Raw genomic sequence first — 18,398 nt, forward strand, 5'->3', positions numbered from 1 at the left:
GGCAGTTTCTAAAGGCAACCCCAGAGCGCGCGGAACCACAGAACAGCGGCGGGTCCTCCCCGTTCCGTGCGCCGGAACGCCGATACCCGAGAAGGCGGGGAGGCCGGGGTGAGGGAACAGCGGGAACCGGAAGTGAAGGCAGATCGTCTCCTGCGTCGCTGTTGCTGCCGCCATACGCGTTCGCCTTGCTCAGGTGAGGTTTGGCCTTCGCCACCATCTATTTCCATCGGCGTTTCTCTGCGGCCATCCTGTGGCGTGGGCTGTTGATACCCCTTCCAGAGGCCATGGCCTGCTCACCGGGGCTTCGTTGGGCCGTTCTTTTCTCATCCTCTGCGTTCTTTTTGGGAGAGGAAAGAGCTTCGGGGTGGGGTGGGGAAGGTAGGGAAGCTAGAAAGGCTCAATCCAAGATGGTGGCCCGGGCGCCATTGTGCGCCTTGAGCCGTCGGCTCTTAGCTCCGGAGGGGCCCCCATCGGTGCCTGGAGGCCCCGGGCGACCTGGAGAGGCGGCGCTTCGGCGTCTTCTGGGCCCGGGCGTTGGGCGGAGGGCGGGGCTCTCGGCCGCTGTCACTCCGGGGCCCTCGCGCGGCCCGCGGCGGGAGCGGGAGCGGGGGCGGGAGGAGGAGCCGCCGCCGGGCCTCCGCGGACTTTTCCTTCTCCTCCCTCGACCTGGGCCCACGCTCCACGTGTTCTCCCGAGACGTCCCTGAGTGGTTCTCGGGAGCGAGCCGGGCCCGCGGGGGAACGCGGCGGGGCTGCGCCGTCGTCTCCCGTTACCTCCTTTTACTATTATCATTAATATTACTATTATTATGTGATGATGATGTGAATATGCGCCCCCCCCCCCCCCGTGGAGCCATTTCTCCGCCGCGCCCCCCGCCACGAGCTAATTGCACAGGGATGTCCTCACCCCCTGGCGGCCACATGATGTCCTCCGTTTAGAGAAGTGAGCGGTCCGCGCGGTGATGACCTGAATCTATCACCCTTGACTGATGGCCGCCGCTTCGGGGGTGGGCGGCGGGAGAGCGCAGGGTCAGCGCAGGGCCGCCTTGGAGGGTGTCCCCAGCCCCCGCCCCCCTGGGACTTGCCTGCGACATCGTCCCTGCACCCTCCTCCCCCGCCGTCGCGGGGCTGATGCTCCTTACCTGGTACGGACAGGTGGGACAGGTGTGCAGTTCCATCAGCCCGTCTTCCCCTTCCAGCCTCCCGGGGTCTCAGAACTACTCTGACCCCCGAACTTGCTGACTGGCCACCTGTGACCTGACCTGCCTACCTCCCCTGGGGGACCCGCTTTTCCCGTGACTTTTTTGCTTTTATGTTTCGTGTTGCTTTTTTTTTTTTTTTTGTCTCCAGCTGAGGGTTTCCTAGTGGAGGGAAAGCGGGAAGGGGGTGGGGACGGAAAAGGAGGCGGGGAAGTTTCTGCTCAGGACTGATAAGTCTTTTTTCTGTGTGTGTTTTTCTTTTCCCCTAGCTCTTCTCTCAGAAGCTAGTGTCGCTTTCCCCGTTCCCTAAGCCCCTGCCCTCCTCCCTTGTTGTTACTTAACTCCGCGTGAGCCCACCCAGAGACCCCTCCCCGCCGCCCCCAGCCGGCCCAGCTATGGCAGAGAACGACGTGGACAACGAGCTCTTAGACTATGAAGATGATGAGGTGGAGACAGCAGCCGGGGGAGACGGGGCCGAGGCCCCCGCCAAGAAGGACGTGAAGGGCTCCTACGTCTCCATTCACAGCTCTGGCTTCCGGGACTTCCTGCTCAAGCCTGAGCTGCTCCGGGCCATTGTTGACTGTGGCTTTGAGCATCCCTCAGAAGGTAAACGTCCTGCTGGGCGCAGAGGATGCCTTAGGAGCTTTAAAGGTCCCGGGAACAGATGTGGTCCTGGTTCGCCGGGAATCCAGCCTGGAAATAAGGTCGGATGGGAAGTACCAGAGATCACTCTAGCAGAAGAGGTTTCTGAGGGTTGGCGGTGCCAGTGATCCAGAAGCAACTGAGAGGCCTGCCCTTGGGTCTTGTGACTGGCTTTTCTCCCTGTCTGCTGGTTTTTAGTGTTGTCACTTTAACTGGTAATTTTAAATTTCCAGAGAGGAGCTGATTGCACTTAGTTTTTTGTATTTTTCCGAAGTGAGAAGCGGGGAGGCAGAGAGACAGACTCCTGCATGCTACCGACCAGGATCCACCCAGCACGCCCACCAAGGGGTGATCCTCTGCCCATCTGGGGCGTTGCTGTGTTGCAACTGGAGCCATTCTAGCACCTGAGGCAGAGGCCATGGAGCCATCCTCAGTGCCCAGGCCAACTTTGTTCCAGTGGAGCCTTGGCTGCAGGAGGGGAACAGAGAGACGGAGAGAAAGGAGAGGGGGAGGGGTGGAGAAGCAGATGGGCGCTTCTCCTGTGTGCCCTGGCCAGGAATCGAACCCGGGACTTCCACACGCCAAGCTGACACTCTTCTGCAGGGCTGATACTACTGCTGGGCCAACCGGCCAGGGTCAGTTCTCTTCTTTTGGGCCCTGCTGACTCTGGTCTCTGGAAACCTTTGTGGCTGGTCTCTAGGTGGTGCCTTCTAGGTCAGGTACCAAGTCCTCTATTTAGTCCAAGGTTGTAGGGTACATGACCCAAAGCATGACAGCCTAAGTAGGAGAAAGGGCCTGTGGCAGGCACTCAGATACCGTGGGTTTTTAAGGTTAAGGAGAGTTAGGACAGCGCATCAGAGGCGAGCTGTTTGTGGGTTGATAGGACTGGGGGAGGGGCTGGAGCTGCAGGAGCTGAAGGGAGAAGGAACCAGGAGGGTCTGACTTGGAACTGAATCTGATTGGTTAAGGGAACTGAGGGAGAAAGGTCTGAAGACTGACAAGAACATGGGAGGGCCTGACCAGGCGGTGGCGCAGTGGATAGAGCTTAGGACTGGGATGCTGAAGAGGCAGGTTCGAGACCTCGAGGTCACCAGCTTGAGCGCTGGCTCATCTGCTTTGAGCAAAGCTCACCAGCTTGGACCCAAGGTCGCTGGCTTGAGCAAGGGGTTACTCGGTCTGCTGAAAGCCCATGGTCAAGGCACATATGAGAAAGCAATCAATGAACAACTAAGGTGTTGCAACGAAAAACTAATGATTGATGCTTCTCATCTCTCCCTTCCTGTCTGTCTGTCCCTCTCTCTGACTCTTGCTGTCTGGAAAAAAAAAATGAACACGGGAGGGCTGAGTGGGGAAAGGGTGTGGCGTGCTGGGCAAAGACACTGCACACTGGAGCCCAGTTTCCTTTTTTCTCCTGTTAGTTCAGCACGAGTGCATCCCTCAGGCCATCCTGGGGATGGACGTCCTGTGCCAGGCCAAGTCAGGCATGGGGAAGACGGCGGTGTTCGTGCTGGCCACGCTGCAGCAGCTGGAGCCCGTCACGGGGCAGGTGCGCTGGGGAGAGCCCGGGAGGGCTGTTAGCTTAGGGGTGGTTGGGCGGGGTGCTTCTGTCTCAGTGACACCGTGCGTTCAGAACCGGGAGCTCTTGTTGCTCTGATGACCTTTGTCACCCTTGAAGCCCTGGGGAATATTTTGAAATAAACATGATAATCATGGGGTTAATAATTTAGATCTCAGTATTCAAATTATTGATGATTTGCTAGGTGTGCTTTTGTGACAGTGCCTTCCCCAGAGGGACAGGGAAGGGGTGTGCTCATCTCTCACTCTGCTCCCCCCCCCCCAGGTATCTGTGTTGGTGATGTGTCACACTCGGGAGCTGGCTTTTCAGATCAGCAAGGAGTATGAGCGCTTCTCTAAGTACATGCCCAATGTCAAGGTGAGCCCGGGAGAGACCTGGGGGAGGGGCGGGTGGGGCCCAGGCCCTGGAGACTCACAGGCTGGCCGGCCTAGTCCTGCAGATGTTAATACCTCCTGTGAACCAGGTCCTCACGGTCAGTGAGTTACGCAAACTTCTGTTATGAGGGGTTTGCGTTCCAGGGCTCGTTTAGATTTGTGTTGTAAGGTCAGGGTCTTTGCTGTGTTCTTGTTTTGTAGAGGCTTTAGTTTCCCTTGGTGTCCAGCACGGTGGGAGGACGCGTCCCCGGCACCACCCTTCTGCCCACTGCCCCTCTGCGTTGACACGTTGAATCATTTTGATGTGCTTTGGTTGACAGCCTGAGGATTTGGGGCTGTTATAGTAAGGGAAGTCCAACAGCTCCAGAATGGCCTTAGTGTGATGTGAACTTTGAGAATTCTTTAAAGTGGCAGAAAATCGAAAGGCGTCTGGGCCACACCAGAGCTGGCCTGAGTTCTCTGTTATATAACCCTGATGTACATAACTTCTTCCTTCCTGGCTAGGATGGTGTGAAGAACGCTACTTTTGTTCAGATTGTTTCAGTTTTTAAAGTTCTAATTAATGGTTGTGTGAAACCGAGTGTTAGGCACTGTTTCCTCATTTGATCAACCTGTAGATCTGTCTGATATAGCTCATTTGCATTGTTCTTTCTGAAACTTGGCTGAATGCTGCGTACACACAGGTGCCTGTGCTGTGGGTCCCTCTGTCCCACTCTGTGCCGGCAGCGCTTACTCTGTCCTTTCTCCAGGCATCCTGTCGACGTAGATTCTAAAACTTGGAAACCGGAAAAGAGTTTCCATTGTTATGAGCACGGAACCGGGGATTGGTGCGCAGCTCTGCGGGAAGCAACCGCTGCGCTTCCTCCACCGTCGGCCCAGCTCGCCTCTGCCACGATCTTGTGTCAAGACCCAATGCAAGTTGTCAGGCCATTCTTGCTCAGAATTGTGTTACAGGGACTTGAAGAGGCTGGGCCAGTTCTGCGGAATGGCATATCTCTGGATTCACCTGCTCACTCCTTTATGGTGGTGTTTAGCCTGTATTTTCCACCCAGTATTTTCTGTAAACTGAAATTCATATTTGAAAGCTAAACCAATTCAAGTTAAACATTTTTGGCCAGAATTCTTCATAGGTGATGCTGTGTGTACCTCCTCTGTTTTGTTGTAAGCCTGGGTGTCCCACAGTTAGTAATTGTGGATTTACTAGAGAATGAGGGTCATGATGTCTGACCCCTTGATTGCCCTCCTGCCCGTAAAACTAGAAAGCAGTGTTTGGTGTTACATTGTGCTAAGACCCAGCTCCTCCACAGCTGTTCCTCTAATGGTTTTAACACGGACTAAAGCGTTTAGCCTGAATCGGTGATTTCATAGGATCTGTGCAAAGGGGTTTAAAATTTTGAGTTGAGTTAGGAAAACGTGATGGTCCGTGACTGTGTGGTGGTATTTGGCACTTGGGTGATTTCTTGCTGTTTTCATTCTTACAATGAAGCCTAGTCTTAGTGTCATGGAAGGAAGATTGTTAGATTGAGTCAGAAGAACTGTGCCTGACCAGTGGTGGTGCAGTGGATAGAGCATCGACCTGGGATGCTGAAGTCCCAGGTTCAAAACCCTGAGGTTGCTGGCTTGAGCATGGGATCATCGACATGATCCTTTGGTCACTGGCTCGGCTGGAACCCCTGGTCAAGGCATGTATGAGAAGCAATCAGTGAACAACTAAAGTTGTTGCTTCTCATCTCTTCCCCTTCCTGTCTGTCTGTCTATCTCTCACCAAAGAAAAAAACTGAGTGCTGATCTTGACTGCTCAGCTTAGCCATGCAACCTTGGGCAGGTGACTGCGTCAGTGTTTGGGGAGATAGTAATTTTGGTTTAGATCAAACCGAAAGGATGGGGCCCGAGCTGGGTATCTCAGCTGGTTAGAGTTGCTGTCCCTATATGCCAGAGATTGCAAGTTTGATCCCTGGTCAGGGCACATATAAGGTCTACCGGAAAGTTCTGTCCGTTTCTGTCACAAGTTTTGACACGTAAGCACGTTTATTTGGCGCATGTGTGCCTCCCTATTTTTATCACTTAATGTATACATACTGACGTAGCAAATTAACTAGAACAAAGTTGATTCACGTTAGTCTTATGTGTGAAGCGATAGTGTACCCATGGCTACTGATAAAGTTCATTTACGCCACTGTAATTTTTACGAATTTCAACAAGGAAGAAATGCTACAGAAGCATATCTGTCGCATCCATCATATTTCCCGGACTTAGCACCCTCCAACTATCACTTGTTTTTGTCCTTACAAAATTTTTTGAAGGGCAAAAAATTCAAAAATGAAGAAGATATCAAACAAGTACTGTTCAATTTTTCGCATCAAAAGATAAAACATTTTTCAAAAATGGGATATACAAATTGCCCTTACGCTGGCAAGAAATCATTAATAATAATGGCAATTATATTATTTAATAAAGTTTATTGATGGTGAGAAAAATTTGTATTTTGTTTTCCCAAAATGGACAGAACTTTCCGGTAGACCTTATACAAGAGTTAACCAATGAACGCATAAATAAGCGCAACAACAAATTGATGTTTCTTTCTCTATCTCTATCTCCCTATTCTCCCCATCCCCTCTCCCACTTTGTCCCTCTTCTTCCTCCTTCCTTGCTCTCTCACTCTCCTCCTTTCCCCTTCTCCTTCCCCTTCCCCTTCCCCTTCCTCTTTCTCGTTCTCTTTCTCTCAAAAACAAACAAATCCAAAATAAGTGAAAGGGGAACTACGGAATATGGAATCATTGCTTTATTGTGAGATGCTCTTTCCTTCCGGGTGACAGGTCGCAGTGTTTTTTGGTGGTCTGTCCATCAAGAAGGATGAAGAGGTGCTGAAGAAGAACTGCCCGCATATCGTCGTGGGGACCCCTGGCCGCATCCTGGCCCTGGCTCGAAATAAGAGCCTCAACCTGAAGCACATTAAACACTTTATCTTGGACGAGTGTGACAAGATGCTTGAACAGCTCGGTGAGTGGTGGGGCGGGGCCCACGGTGATCGGGAGCGGCCCTGTGGAGCCACATGATGTGCATTGACACAGGAGCACTGCGGTGCCAGGACGACTCCTCACCTATCACCCATGACTGATGGCTCGGGCTCCCTGGTCTTTGTTGGGCTTTTTCAGCAGCCCTGGTGCCCAGGGAGAAGGGTGTGTGTTCCTCCATTCTGTGGGAGACCTTTGTCTTTTGAGAGGAGGGACTTTGCTGATCATAGACGTCAGTTAAACCATCCTCCTCTGCCTGACCAGTGATGGCGCAGTGGATAGAACGTCAGCCTGGGACCCTGAGGACCCAGCTTTGAAACCCTGGGGTCGTCAGGACCATAGACCCCATAGTTGCTGGTTGGAGCCCCCTCCCTGGCCAAGGCACATATGAGAAGCAGTCAACATCTAAAGTGACGCAACTACAAGTTAAAGTTTCTCGTCTCCCTTCTTTCCTGTCTCTGTCTTTGCCTGTCTGTCTCTTTCTCTCCCTCTTGCTAAAAGAAAAAGCCAAAACACCACTGTCCTTTCCCTTTATAGATGGCTGATTGCTGTGCTGAGTGTCACAGGAGGTTCTGAACTGAGGGAGGAGGCGGTCTGACCTGACGTGGGCAGCACAGCACGTGTCAGAGTCTCTAACTGACCTCGTCTGTACACTTAAGTTGTAGGGTTGATGTGGAGAGACTCGTGGAGAGTCTGTGTGGCTGCGTCTATTCCTAGTGTGCTTAAAAGGAAATATTTTTTAAAAACTTGTACTGATGAATTGATTTTAGAGAGAGGAAGGGAAGACAGAGAGAGATAGGAACATCAATCTGCTCCTGTATGTGCCCTGACCCAGGATTCTAACCTGCATCCTTTGTGCTCGGACCAACACGCTCATCAACTGAGCTGTCCAGCCAGGGTTCTTACAGAAAGTTTTCTGTAAGAACTCAAATTTGGCGAATGAGAGAGTGCAGATAAACAGCCCCAGGGACAAGTCATTCCAAATGATCTTTGGCTGTTCTAGATGGTTCTAGAAGGTGGGCTCCAGGTAGAGACGTCACATTTGCCTGACGGGATAGGAAAGTGTGGTCCGAGGAGGCAGGAAGTGGACTGACCTCTGGGATATGTCCTGTGTGCGGTACCTGCTGGCAGTCAGGGTTTGGGGGGAGAGCAGTGGGGAGAGGGGACTTGTGAAGGGTTTATCCAGGGTCTCATCCTTGGCACCTCTGTGGTGGCTCCTTCTCTGTGTCATAGTTGTGGACTTGGGTTCATCATGTTTCACGCCTGGTTAAAACAGAGCTGGAATCTGATCTCAAATCTTTGTTCCAAACTGGTTGCTCTTTCTATTGTTGCTGCCGTGGGGGTGATCATGTGAGGGTTGGAGAAAATGGTAGAGAGAGGCCTGGGGCAAGTCTTTCCCTGAATGGACTCCTTAATCGTGTCCAGCAGTCTGTATGGGGGGGGGGCGTTTATGACACGGTTGGCTGCTGTTCTCTATAATTTTTTCTTTTTCTTGTAGACATGCGTCGGGATGTCCAGGAAATTTTTCGCATGACCCCCCACGAGAAGCAGGTCATGATGTTCAGTGCTACCTTGAGCAAAGAGATCCGGCCCGTCTGCCGCAAGTTCATGCAAGACGTAAATACCTTCTACCTTCTCTTCCTCCACTCCCCGCCCGCTGCCTCCTCCCCTCCAAGCCCCCTCCTCCACACCCCCTGGTCCTTCAGCACCAAGAAGGGGGCACGAGCCCGTCTGGGAGCCGTGACTCCTCGAAGAGACACACAGAGCAGAGACAGCTAGCGTTAGGGTCCGCGGCGCTAGGGAAACTCCGGAAGACTTGGTCGGGCTAATGTGAGAGCGGGTAGTGTTCGACTTTTTGTTGTCGTTTTTTAACGTCACAGCATTTTTGAACCTCTTCTCCCTTTTTTGGGGGAGGGCAGAGTCTTCTGCCTTACCACCCACCTGTGCCTCCTACATACCCCCTACAGCCACGCACCCTCAAGGTGGCATCGGGCATACAGCTGGAGCCTCTGCCCCCCAAAACTCGTACCTCCCGGTGGCAGGAGAGCAGGAAAGGGACAGACAGATGGCAGGGCATGTCCAAAAGAAGAGCAAACAGCACAAACGAACCCGGCCCCCCACTTCCAGGGGCGGGGGCCTCTGGCACCTCGGTCCCCGACCCCTGCTCCTTCCCACCCGCACCTCCTCGCACCCACGCGGAACCTCGGTTGATGTGAGTCGGCAGCGGCAAGAAGCACCGTGCACAGCGGGGACTCGACGACATCCGGCGCGGATGGCGGCAGCGGAGGCCGCGTGAAGCCCGACCAGGACGCTGAGGACCCAGCAGCCTCTTTACCCGTTCCCGGTTTTTGTCCTGAACCCAAGGCGTGCCGTGCTCCTCGATTCCCTGCATACGTGTTGGGCGGGGCGGGTGTCCTGAGCGGGTGGGGCTTTTTCTTAATTGACTGCTCCGAGGAGAGGGGGTCTAGGAGAGGTCGCGTGAGGCGGCTCTCGATAGGCCTGGGTGGGGGGAGACGGGCTGGGCCGCCCTGTGTACGCAGCGGAGCGTGTCCTTGACCTCCCTGCGCTGCGCCCGTCCGTCAGGTGGTGGCTCCTCCTCAGTAGCTGCACCGGGGCCACCGTGAGATTGAGGGAGGTCATGGGACTTCTTTTTGGAAAGCCTGCCTTCTGCGAGTGGCTTCTGCTTGTCTCCCGTGACGCACACGCCCTTGTCCGCATCACGGTCCCTGGGTCCCGAGGTCGAGGAGTGCTGGGAAGCCTGCGCTCTGCAGCGGCCTGGGTCCGCTTCCGGCTGCCGCAGCTGCCTTCCTCCCTTCAAGGGTGGTGTGCCCTCTTACTTGTTAAGACGAGTGCGGGTCTGCAGCCCCACATCTTTAGCACCGTGTGCCGCTGCCCCCCGCGGAGCGCTGTAGGCGGCTCAAGGCTTAGTTCAGAGGCCAGCCTCATCTGAGCCTGCTCCCTGTGGTCGAGGGCAAGTTGCTACTCCTCGTCTTAAGTCATTTCTGCTTCTCCTTCATAGCATTTTGAGTGCCTCCACTGTAGCATTCCCTGTTTCTAACGTGGGTAACGACTAGTGGAGAGAATCCTGAAACGGAACATCCTTGTTTCTGCTCCCATGTTCCGCTGTCCCTGCCGGAGTTCTGACCTCGAGTCAGCAGGTCCCTCATTGCCCAGGTGTTTGGATCCTGGCTCCCTTTGAGACTTATACAGTGTCCCTTTGCCACCTCCCTTCGAGGTGGGGGCGCCCTGCTGTCGGGGGGCCCCTGCGCTCCCCTCCCTGCGGAGTTGCTCTCCCTGAGTTCCCAGTGGGGCAGTTGTAGAACTCCCCGGAGAGGAAGGAGCTTAGAAGAGATCCCATTCCTGGGGTGTTTTTGGGGGTGGGGTGAGGTTTTCAGTCTTCTCTCTTCTCCCCATCCCCACCATGGGGTGTATTGGAGATCAGCTTCCTCCACCCCCCCAGGTTTAACCCCCCCGCTCTGCCCTCCTCCCGCCCCCCCTCCTCCCTCCCCCTCAGCCAATGGAGATCTTCGTGGATGATGAGACGAAGCTGACGCTGCACGGGTTGCAGCAGTACTACGTGAAACTGAAGGACAACGAGAAGAACCGGAAGCTCTTTGACCTTCTGGATGTCCTTGAGTTCAACCAGGTCAGTTGTTGAAGGTCCAGCAGGAGGACGAGCGCCTCCTGAGCTGTGGCACAGTCTGTGTGGTGCCCTGTGGCTGAGGACACCGCCACTCGGGTGACATGCGTGGTGGGGCGCTGGGCCCTGTGGTTGAGGACACCGCCACTCGGGTGACATGCATGGTGGAGCGCTGGGCCCTGTGGCTGAGGACACTGCCACTCGGGTGACATGCGTGGTGGGGCGCTGGGCCCTGTGGCTGAGGACACCGCCACTCGGGTGACATGCGTGGTGGAGTGCTGGCAGAGTTCTTTCACATGAGAGCTCAGTGTTGTGGAGCTGAGTGTGGGGGGCTCTTTTCTTTTTGGTCGCTGGCACAGACAGACACTTAAATACCGCATTTCCCCATGTGTAAGACACACCTTAACTCTGGGGCCTGAAGTTTGGGAAAAAAGTATATTACGTAAAGCTATTGAACTCGAGTTTTATTCATCATAAAGTTCATTCAACTGCTCATCACTGTCAAAACTGCCATCCGTTAGCTTGTCCTCATCCGTGTCTGATGAGGAAGCACTGTCTTTAACAAAGTGCAAAAGATAAGCGTGAAAAAATGGGAAATGCAAGTTAAAAAAATCTACAACCACTGTATAAGACGCAACCACTTTATAAACCCCAAGTTTTCAGAGAAAATTGCATCTTATACATGGGGAACTATGGTAACCTCAGAAAGTATAAGAAGCCTCCAAAAAAACACAGTTCTTAAAGGCTTTTAATAAGGTTGTAGTAGTTGCAGAATACCTTTTTTTTTCTTTTTTCCTAGAGGAGGGGAGGCAGAAAGACTCCTACATATGTCCCCACCGGATCCACCCGGCAAGGTCTCTACAGGGCAGTGGTTTGCCCATCTGGGGCTGCTGTTCTGTTGCTCAGCAACCAAGTTGTTTCAGTGTCTGAGATGAGGCCATAGAGCCATCCTCAGCGCCCAGGGCCAGCTTGCTCGAATGGAGCCTTGGCTGTGGGATGGGAAGAGAGAGAGGAGAGCGGGAAGGGTGGAGAAGCAAATGGGCACCTTTCCTGTGTGCCCGGGCCAGGAATCGAACCCAGGACTTCCACATGCCAGGCTAACAGTCTACTGCTGAGCCAACTGGCCAGGTCTTACAAAATATCTTGATCCTGTTGGATTTTGTGGGGTTTTTAATTTGTTTTCATAGTGGGAGAGAGTGAGGGACAGACAGGAAGAGAGATGAGAAGCATCAATTCTTTGTGATCGCACCTTAGTTGTTCATTGATTGCTTTCTCTGTTTTTTTTTTTTTTTTTTCATTTTTCTGAAGCTGGAAACAGGGAGAGACAGTCAGACAGACTCCCACATGCGCCCGACCGGGATCCACCCGGCACGCCCACCAGGGGCGGTGCTCTGCCCCCCAGGGGGTGATGCTCTGCCCATCCTGGGCGTCGCCATATTGCGACCAGAGCCACTCTAGCGCCTGAGGCAGAGGCCACAGAGCCATGCCCAGCGCCCGGGCCATCTTTGCTCCAATGGAGCCTTGGCTGCGGGAGGGGAAGAGAGAGACAGAGAGGAAAGCGCGGCGGAGGGGTGGAGAAGCAAATGAGCGCTTCTCCTATGTGCTGCTTTCTCTGTTTTTAAGTGAGAGGCGGGGAGGCAGAGACAGGCTCCTGCCTGCACCCCCACTGGGATCCACGGGCAAGCCCCTGCCAGGTGATAACTGCCCGGCTGGGCTGAAGCTCCATTGTTTGGCATTTTAGCTCCTGAGGCCTAGGCCATAGGGCCATCCTCAGTGCCTGGGGCCAGCTTTGCTCGAACCATTCCCAGTCATGGCTGCTGGAGGGGAGAGAGAGATGGGGGAGGTGGAAAAGCAAATGGTCGCTTCTCCTGTGTGCCCTGACCAGGAATCGAACCTGGGACTACTACATGCTGGTCTGATGCTCTACCACTGAGCCAACTGGCCAGGGTCCATTGATTACTTTCTCATATGTGCCTTAACCACGGGTCTTCAGCTGAGCCAGTGACCCCTTTCCCAAGCCAGCGACCTTTGAGCTCATGTCTGTGATCCCACGCTCAAGTTGGATGAGCTCATGGTCCAGCCAGCAGCCTCGGGGTTTCACACCTGGATTCTGGGCCTCCTAAGCCGATGCTCTATCCACTGCGCCTGTTAGGCTCTAAAATTGGTTTTTCTTGGTCCTGGCCGGGTAGTTTAGTTGGTTAACGTGTCCTGAACACCGTGTTGTGGGTTCCATCCCTGACCAGGGCACACAGGGGAAGTGACCAGTGAACACGTAACTGGGACAACGAATGCTTTTCTCCCTTCCTTCCTCTGTGTAAAATTACTGTTTACTGAGAAGTGATGTCGCTTTACTGTTATGTGGTTTATTTGCAATAAAAACTATCTAGAATTAGGGTAAAATTATATTTTGAGCAGAAAGGGAATTATGATAAGGACTAAGAAAATCCTTTAGTCGAGTAATTATTAAAAACTCCTTTTCCATACAACCTCACACACGTGTGGCTCCCACCCTGCGTGTGCCCGCGTGCACGCGCACACACACACACACACACAGGTGGTGATCTTTGTGAAGTCCGTGCAGCGCTGCATCGCCCTGGCCCAGCTCCTGGTGGAGCAGAACTTCCCCGCCATCGCCATCCACCGGGGGATGCCCCAGGAGGAGAGGTGAGCGGGCACCCGCCGGGGTCGTGTGTCCTGGGAGGCAGAGAGACTACTGAGAGAAAGGACTCAACATTTTTCTAATTTCCTTTCTCACAAAGGCTTTCTCGGTATCAGCAGTTTAAAGATTTTCAGCGACGAATTCTTGTGGCTACCAACCTGTTTGGCCGAGGCATGGACATCGAGCGGGTGAACATTGCCTTTAACTACGACATGCCTGAGGACTCGGACACCTACCTGCACCGGGTAAGCTGTGCCCGCGAGGACACCAGTGGCCTCTGCCACCCCGGTTCCGGACCGTCACAGCGTGCATCTTCACCCCTCCCCTTGGGTGTTCCCTTCTGTGGGGTCTTCCAGTTCTGCCTTCTGTCCCCTTCCAGGTGGCCAGAGCAGGGCGGTTTGGCACCAAGGGTCTGGCTATCACGTTTGTGTCAGACGAGAACGACGCCAAGATCCTCAATGACGTGCAGGACCGCTTTGAGGTCAACATCAGCGAGCTGCCCGACGAGATCGACATCTCCTCCTACAGTGAGTCTGGTCAGGGCGGCCGGTCCCAGCCCCTGTGATCTGTGCCTTCGTCTGTCTGTCCCTCTGCCCCGGTTCAGAGTGGGCACCTGACAGGCTCACGCCCCTCGTCTCGATGCTGTGTCGGGGTGTGTAGTTGAGGTCCCTGTGAGATCGCTTCTCAGCAGACTTTCCCCCGCCCCCACGTCTGCCCTTTGGACGCGGACACTGCAGGGACGTCTGCGTGGACGGGCCTGTCGTGTGTTTCCGCTGGTCTCCTTTTTCATGTCTTCCTCTAACGGCCATTTCCTCCTCAGTTGAACAGACACGATAGAGGATTCGCCCGTCTTTTCTGGAATGTGACCGTCTGTCCCTCTTCAGAAGACGACACCGGGTGTGGGGGTGAAGGAGACACTACTGCCACCGACCCCCGACGACCCCCAGCCCCTCCCCACCACGCCTTCCCTCTTTTGCATCATTACTTCTGAACCCCTTTCCTTGTTTGTCAGAACTTTTTTTTAACAAAACTAAAAAACACGCGAGTCTGTGATGTCTGTAAGCGCTCCTTCCTTTTATTGGATTTGGGTGAGGGGGTTTCAGGTGGTTTATGGGAGGCCGAGGTCACCAGTGGGAGTGGTCGGGGTGGGGGTGTGGCTAAAGAGACAGCAGGGATCACGGTTCTTTCCTGCTGTCCAGTTCCTGGCCAGGGTGAGGCTAGCACGGCCGGCCGCGGGCCTCACGAGGTGTGCGGTCCCTGCGCAGGAGGGTGAGGGGACCGCGTGGGCAGCTCAGGTGTCCCCTCCCAGGCTCTCGCGGTGTCTCCTCATCTGTTCCTTCAGCTTCTGGATCTTGAGCACCAGGGCCTGTGCCTCCCAGGCCCCTTCCTGCCCCTCCAGCAGGGCCTGGTACAGCTCCAGCTGCTGCTCCAGCAGCTCCTCGGCCTGGGCCAGCTGCGCACGGGGGGCGCCCTGGGCGGGGCGGGGACCGGTGTCAGCCAGGATGGGGGGTGCTGACGTTTGCCTGGAGCTGGGAATCTTGCCTCCCCAGTTCACCCCTTGGTTGAAGGGCAGCTTCCTGTCTCGGGCACAGGCCTCTCAGGAAGAGGGGGCAGCTGGAGATCGCTGGCCCAGGGGCCTTAACCGGACTCCTGTGCAAGGAGCAGGAGGGGCCGGCCTGCCCCTCCCCCCGCAGAAATAATTAACTTAGACGAGGAGAGATTCCTGCTCCAGAACTTAGTGGACTGTGCCGGGAGGGGGAGGGGTGCTGGGAGATGCAGCCCGAGGTCGGGGGGGAGGGGGGGTACCTGCCGGGACGCTGAGAGCTGGGACTGCAGCAGGCTCCCCGGACGGGCGGGCTGGTACCTGCTCAGTAGGCCTGTGCTACAAGGTGAGGTTGAGGGGAGCCCCCACCCCAGGGCACATCCCTCCTGCCTTCACTCCTGCTCTTAGCGCCACTCACCATGGTGGGAGACCTCTTCCCACTGCCCGTGGAGCTGGTCTGCTCTTCCGTGCTTGCTTTGGGGCTCTGGGAGCAGTGCCTGTGGGGGCCCCGCGGGGCCGGGGGCCTGGGAGGCAGGAGGAGGCGACCGCATCGGGAGAACCAGGGCAGAGGGAGGCCCATGGCGGGTGAAGTCCGGAGCTGTGAGCTGCCCAACAGCCACCAGGAACTGGCTTTTCCCAGGACCGGGCCTCGCTTCAGTGCCCAGCCCTGCCCCTGTCCTCACCTCCCTCCCAGCCTGGCCTCAGAGTCCTGTTCCGGGTGTGGAAATGTCCCTGCCAGCTTAGGCAGAACTGGCTCTAGAACACATGCCAGCCGACCAATGCCTGTTTTTTGTGGGAGTTTTCTGACAGAGAAAGACAGGGACAGAGAGGGAGGGAGATGAGAAGCATCAATTCTTCGTTGAGGCTCCTTAGTTCTTCATTGATTGCTTTCTCATATGTGCCTTGACCAGGGAGCTCCAGCAGAGTGAGTGACCCCTTGGTCAAGCCAGCGACCTTGGGCTTCAAGCCAGTGACCTTTGGGTTCAAGCCAGAGACCATGGGGCCGTGTATATGATCCCATGCTCAAGCTGGCGATCTTGGGGCCTCAAACCTGGGTCCCAGTCTGACACTCTATCCACTGCGCAACCGCCTGGTCAGGCTGGCCTGTTTTTCTTCGCATTGTCTTTTCTTACTCCTCTCCGTTTGGTAAAGTAGGGATGATACCACTAGTTTTGCAGGGAAGGGTTTCATTCAGCATTCACCCAGCAAGTACTTGTGGGTGTCTGCTCTGGGCCAGATGTGCTTAAGCCTCCACACCTGGGGGGTTCAAATCCACGACTACCTGACTTCAAACCTCCTACCCATTGACTTGGCTTTAGTATTGATTTCCCCTGAATTTTTTTCTCTTGCTGGCTCAGAATGACCTTTCTTGTCCTTATTGTGCATTGCATGTTGTAGAGGTTTGCCTTCAATAGTTCCTGAAACTTGTCACTTTTACCCTTGGCTCCTGACAACATGACACTGGTTTGGTGAACCAGTGATACCTCCCTTCCAGTCTGCACTAGAGCCCTGGCTGGTTAGCTCAGTTGGTTAGGGCATCGTCCTGAAACACCAAGGTTGAGGGTTTGATCCCTGGTCAGGGCACAGAAGGAAAGCGACCAATGAAGGCACCGCTAAGTAGAAAAACAAACGGATGCTTCACCTTCTTTCTCTTTCTCTCCTCTCCCTGTCTCTCTAAACATATCAGTTAAAAATCTGCACTAGAACACAAGCCTTGTCCACACACTGTACTTGAGTTAGCCCAGGGTCAGCGTGTTAGACTTTCTGCAGTGCCGTCCTGATGGGCTGGGGGCAGAGTCACATTCCTCGGGATGGACATGGCTCAAAAGGGGATGGATCATCTGGGAAAGGGTAGAAAAACAAGCTTCAGAAGGCAAAGTTGCTGTAAGGCAGACACCTGCAAACCAGCTTTAGGACAGCACACTTTAATTAATTAATTATTCTTAAGAGGGAAGCAAAGAGGCAGAGAAACAGACTCCCATGCGCACCCTAACCAGCATCCACCTGGCAACCCCACTAGAGGGCGATGCTCTGCCCATCCGGGGCCATTGCCCATTGCTCTTGGCAACCAAGCTATTTTAGCATCTGAGGTGAGGTCATGGAGCCATCCTCAATGTCCAGGGCCAACTTACTCCAACTGAGCCATGGCTTTGGGAGTAGGTGTGAGAGAGAAAGAAAAGGGAGAGGGGGAGGGGTGGAGAAGCAAATGGTCACTTCTCCTGTGTACTCTGAGTGGGAATAGAACCCAGGACATCAACATGCCAGGCTGATGCTCTACCACTGAGCCAACCAGCCAGGGCAATAATAGTATTGTGTTTTAAATTTCCACTTCCATTTGTTCATTGCTGGTATACAGGAACATGGTTGATTCTTTGGATTTTCTTTTTTTTAGAATTAATTTTGAGAGAGAGGCAGGAGAGAGTGAGAAGCATCAACTTGTACTTATTCACTTTAGTTGCTCATTTACTGCTTCTTGTATGTGCTTTGACAGAGGGGCTCAAAGTGAGCCAGAGACCCCTTGCTGAAGCCAGTGACCTTGGGCTCATGTTGATGATCCTGTGCTTAAGCGACCAGCTTGAGCATGGGGTCACTGGCTTCAGCATGGGATTATCGATATGATCCTATGGTCTCTGGCTTGAAACCCAAGGTCACTGGCTTGAGCCCAAAGTCATTGGCTTGAACAAGGGGTCACTGGCTCACCTTGAGCCCCTCTGTCAAGGCTCACACAAGAAGCAATAAATGAACAACTAAAGTGATGCAACTACAAGTTGATGCTTTTCATCTGTCTCCCTTCTGTCTCTCACTTAAAAGAAAATTCAAGTTTCAGTTATAAAACTGACCAGAAGGGCCCTGGCTGAACAGCTCGGTTGGTTGCAGCATCGTCTCATGTGCAAAGGTTGCAGGTTTGATCCCTGGTCAGGACACATACAAGAACAAATTGATGTTTCTGTTTTTCTCTCCCTTCCTCTCTCTCAAATCAATAAATAAGTTTTAAAAAGAAAAAGAAAAAAATGATTAGAATAGGCAAGAGGGAGAGGGAGGAATCCCATTTTTCTTTAACAGGGGATCCTTCTCTGTTCCTGCTGCTCTTTCCGTGTCCCTGGGCCTGGGGGAAGGACGTCGCCCTGGACTGGGAGAGAAAAATGACGATGTGGAAACACCTTTCTCCATCACCCTCCCCCACCCGCCCAGACCTGGGGCTGTTCCTCTGGCTGTGCCCACTCTCCGTGCCCACCCATTGCCCGGGAGCCTTTCCTTCTCCCTGCTCACCTGGAGCCCCGCCTCTCACCTGGAGCCCCGCCTCTCACCAAAGCCCCACCTCTCACCTGGAGCCCCGCCTCTCACATGTTAGCACGCCTCTCACCAAAGCCCCACCTCTCACCTGGAGCCCCGCCTCTCACCTGGAGTCCCTGCTCAGTGGGTGTGGGATGTGAGCCCTTACTGCCACGAGAGGGCAGAGAGGAGAGGTCAGAGCCCCGGGCGGTGGAGAAGGTGCAGCAGGAATGAAGGAGGTTAGAGCAGGAGGCCTTCTGAATGAGGGGTGCTCTGAGTGACCGGAGTGACCAGGGACACTCCTGGCGGAGTCATTTAGGAGGGACTGGAGGGTCCTCGGGCACAGGGCCACAGGGCAGAGCGCATGGGCAGAGTGTAGAGCAGTCCACCTCCTCTCCGCCCTGGTCCCCGACAGCACCTCGCCCCCGGGCACTCTGCGGGGCCCTCAGCCCAGGTGCTCCGCAGGCGGATGTGTCTCA

The 18,398-nt window shown here is 54.4% G+C and overlaps 2 protein-coding genes and 2 non-coding genes across 4 annotated transcripts; 3 read left to right on the plus strand and 1 right to left on the minus strand.

Moving 5' to 3' along the window:
• The first annotated feature begins 54 nt into the window (after positions 1 to 54).
• Positions 55 to 14,160, plus strand: DDX39B (DExD-box helicase 39B). The gene is made up of 11 exons (XM_066268473.1): positions 55 to 193; positions 1,468 to 1,804; positions 3,259 to 3,386; positions 3,681 to 3,773; positions 6,607 to 6,790; positions 8,303 to 8,421; positions 10,319 to 10,450; positions 12,999 to 13,108; positions 13,204 to 13,348; positions 13,483 to 13,630; positions 13,924 to 14,160. The coding sequence occupies exons 2-11, from the start codon at positions 1,594 to 1,596 to the stop codon at positions 13,938 to 13,940; spliced, it is 1,287 nt and encodes a 428-aa protein (XP_066124570.1). The 5' UTR covers positions 55 to 193; positions 1,468 to 1,593; the 3' UTR covers positions 13,941 to 14,160.
• On the plus strand, positions 916 to 994 carry LOC136321148 (small nucleolar RNA SNORD83). Its single transcript, XR_010728439.1, has one exon. It is a non-coding gene; the product is annotated as a small nucleolar RNA SNORD83 (small nucleolar RNA).
• LOC136321149 (small nucleolar RNA SNORD83) lies at positions 6,838 to 6,913 on the plus strand. The gene has a single exon (XR_010728440.1). It is a non-coding gene; the product is annotated as a small nucleolar RNA SNORD83 (small nucleolar RNA).
• A 2-nt stretch (positions 14,161 to 14,162) lies between the features above and the next one.
• Positions 14,163 to 15,350, minus strand: MCCD1 (mitochondrial coiled-coil domain 1). Its single transcript, XM_066269109.1, has 2 exons — positions 15,065 to 15,350; positions 14,163 to 14,574 (listed from the first exon to the last, which is right to left on the minus strand). The coding sequence occupies exons 1-2, from the start codon at positions 15,224 to 15,226 to the stop codon at positions 14,395 to 14,397; spliced, it is 342 nt and encodes a 113-aa protein (XP_066125206.1). The 5' UTR covers positions 15,227 to 15,350; the 3' UTR covers positions 14,163 to 14,394.
• Positions 15,351 to 18,398: the final 3,048 nt, after the last annotated feature.

Source organism: Saccopteryx bilineata, chromosome 1, assembly GCF_036850765.1.
Source record: "Saccopteryx bilineata isolate mSacBil1 chromosome 1, mSacBil1_pri_phased_curated, whole genome shotgun sequence".
Lineage (NCBI taxonomy): Eukaryota > Metazoa > Chordata > Mammalia > Chiroptera > Emballonuridae > Saccopteryx > Saccopteryx bilineata.

Excerpts from the sequence above, each read along its gene's own strand:
- MCCD1 (XM_066269109.1), bottom strand. The coding sequence starts at position 15,226 with ATGGGCCTCCCTCTGCCCTGGTTCTCCCGATGCGGTCGCCTCCTCCTG. Across the intron at positions 14,575-15,064 it reads GGAAGAGGTCTCCCACCATG|GGCGCCCCCCGTGCGCAGCT; the intron begins GTGAGTGGCGCT and ends CGCCCCGCCCAG.
- DDX39B (XM_066268473.1), top strand. The coding sequence starts at position 1,594 with ATGGCAGAGAACGACGTGGACAACGAGCTCTTAGACTATGAAGATGAT. Across the intron at positions 3,774-6,606 it reads AGTACATGCCCAATGTCAAG|GTCGCAGTGTTTTTTGGTGG; the intron begins GTGAGCCCGGGA and ends TCCGGGTGACAG. Across the intron at positions 6,791-8,302 it reads CAAGATGCTTGAACAGCTCG|ACATGCGTCGGGATGTCCAG; the intron begins GTGAGTGGTGGG and ends TTTTTCTTGTAG.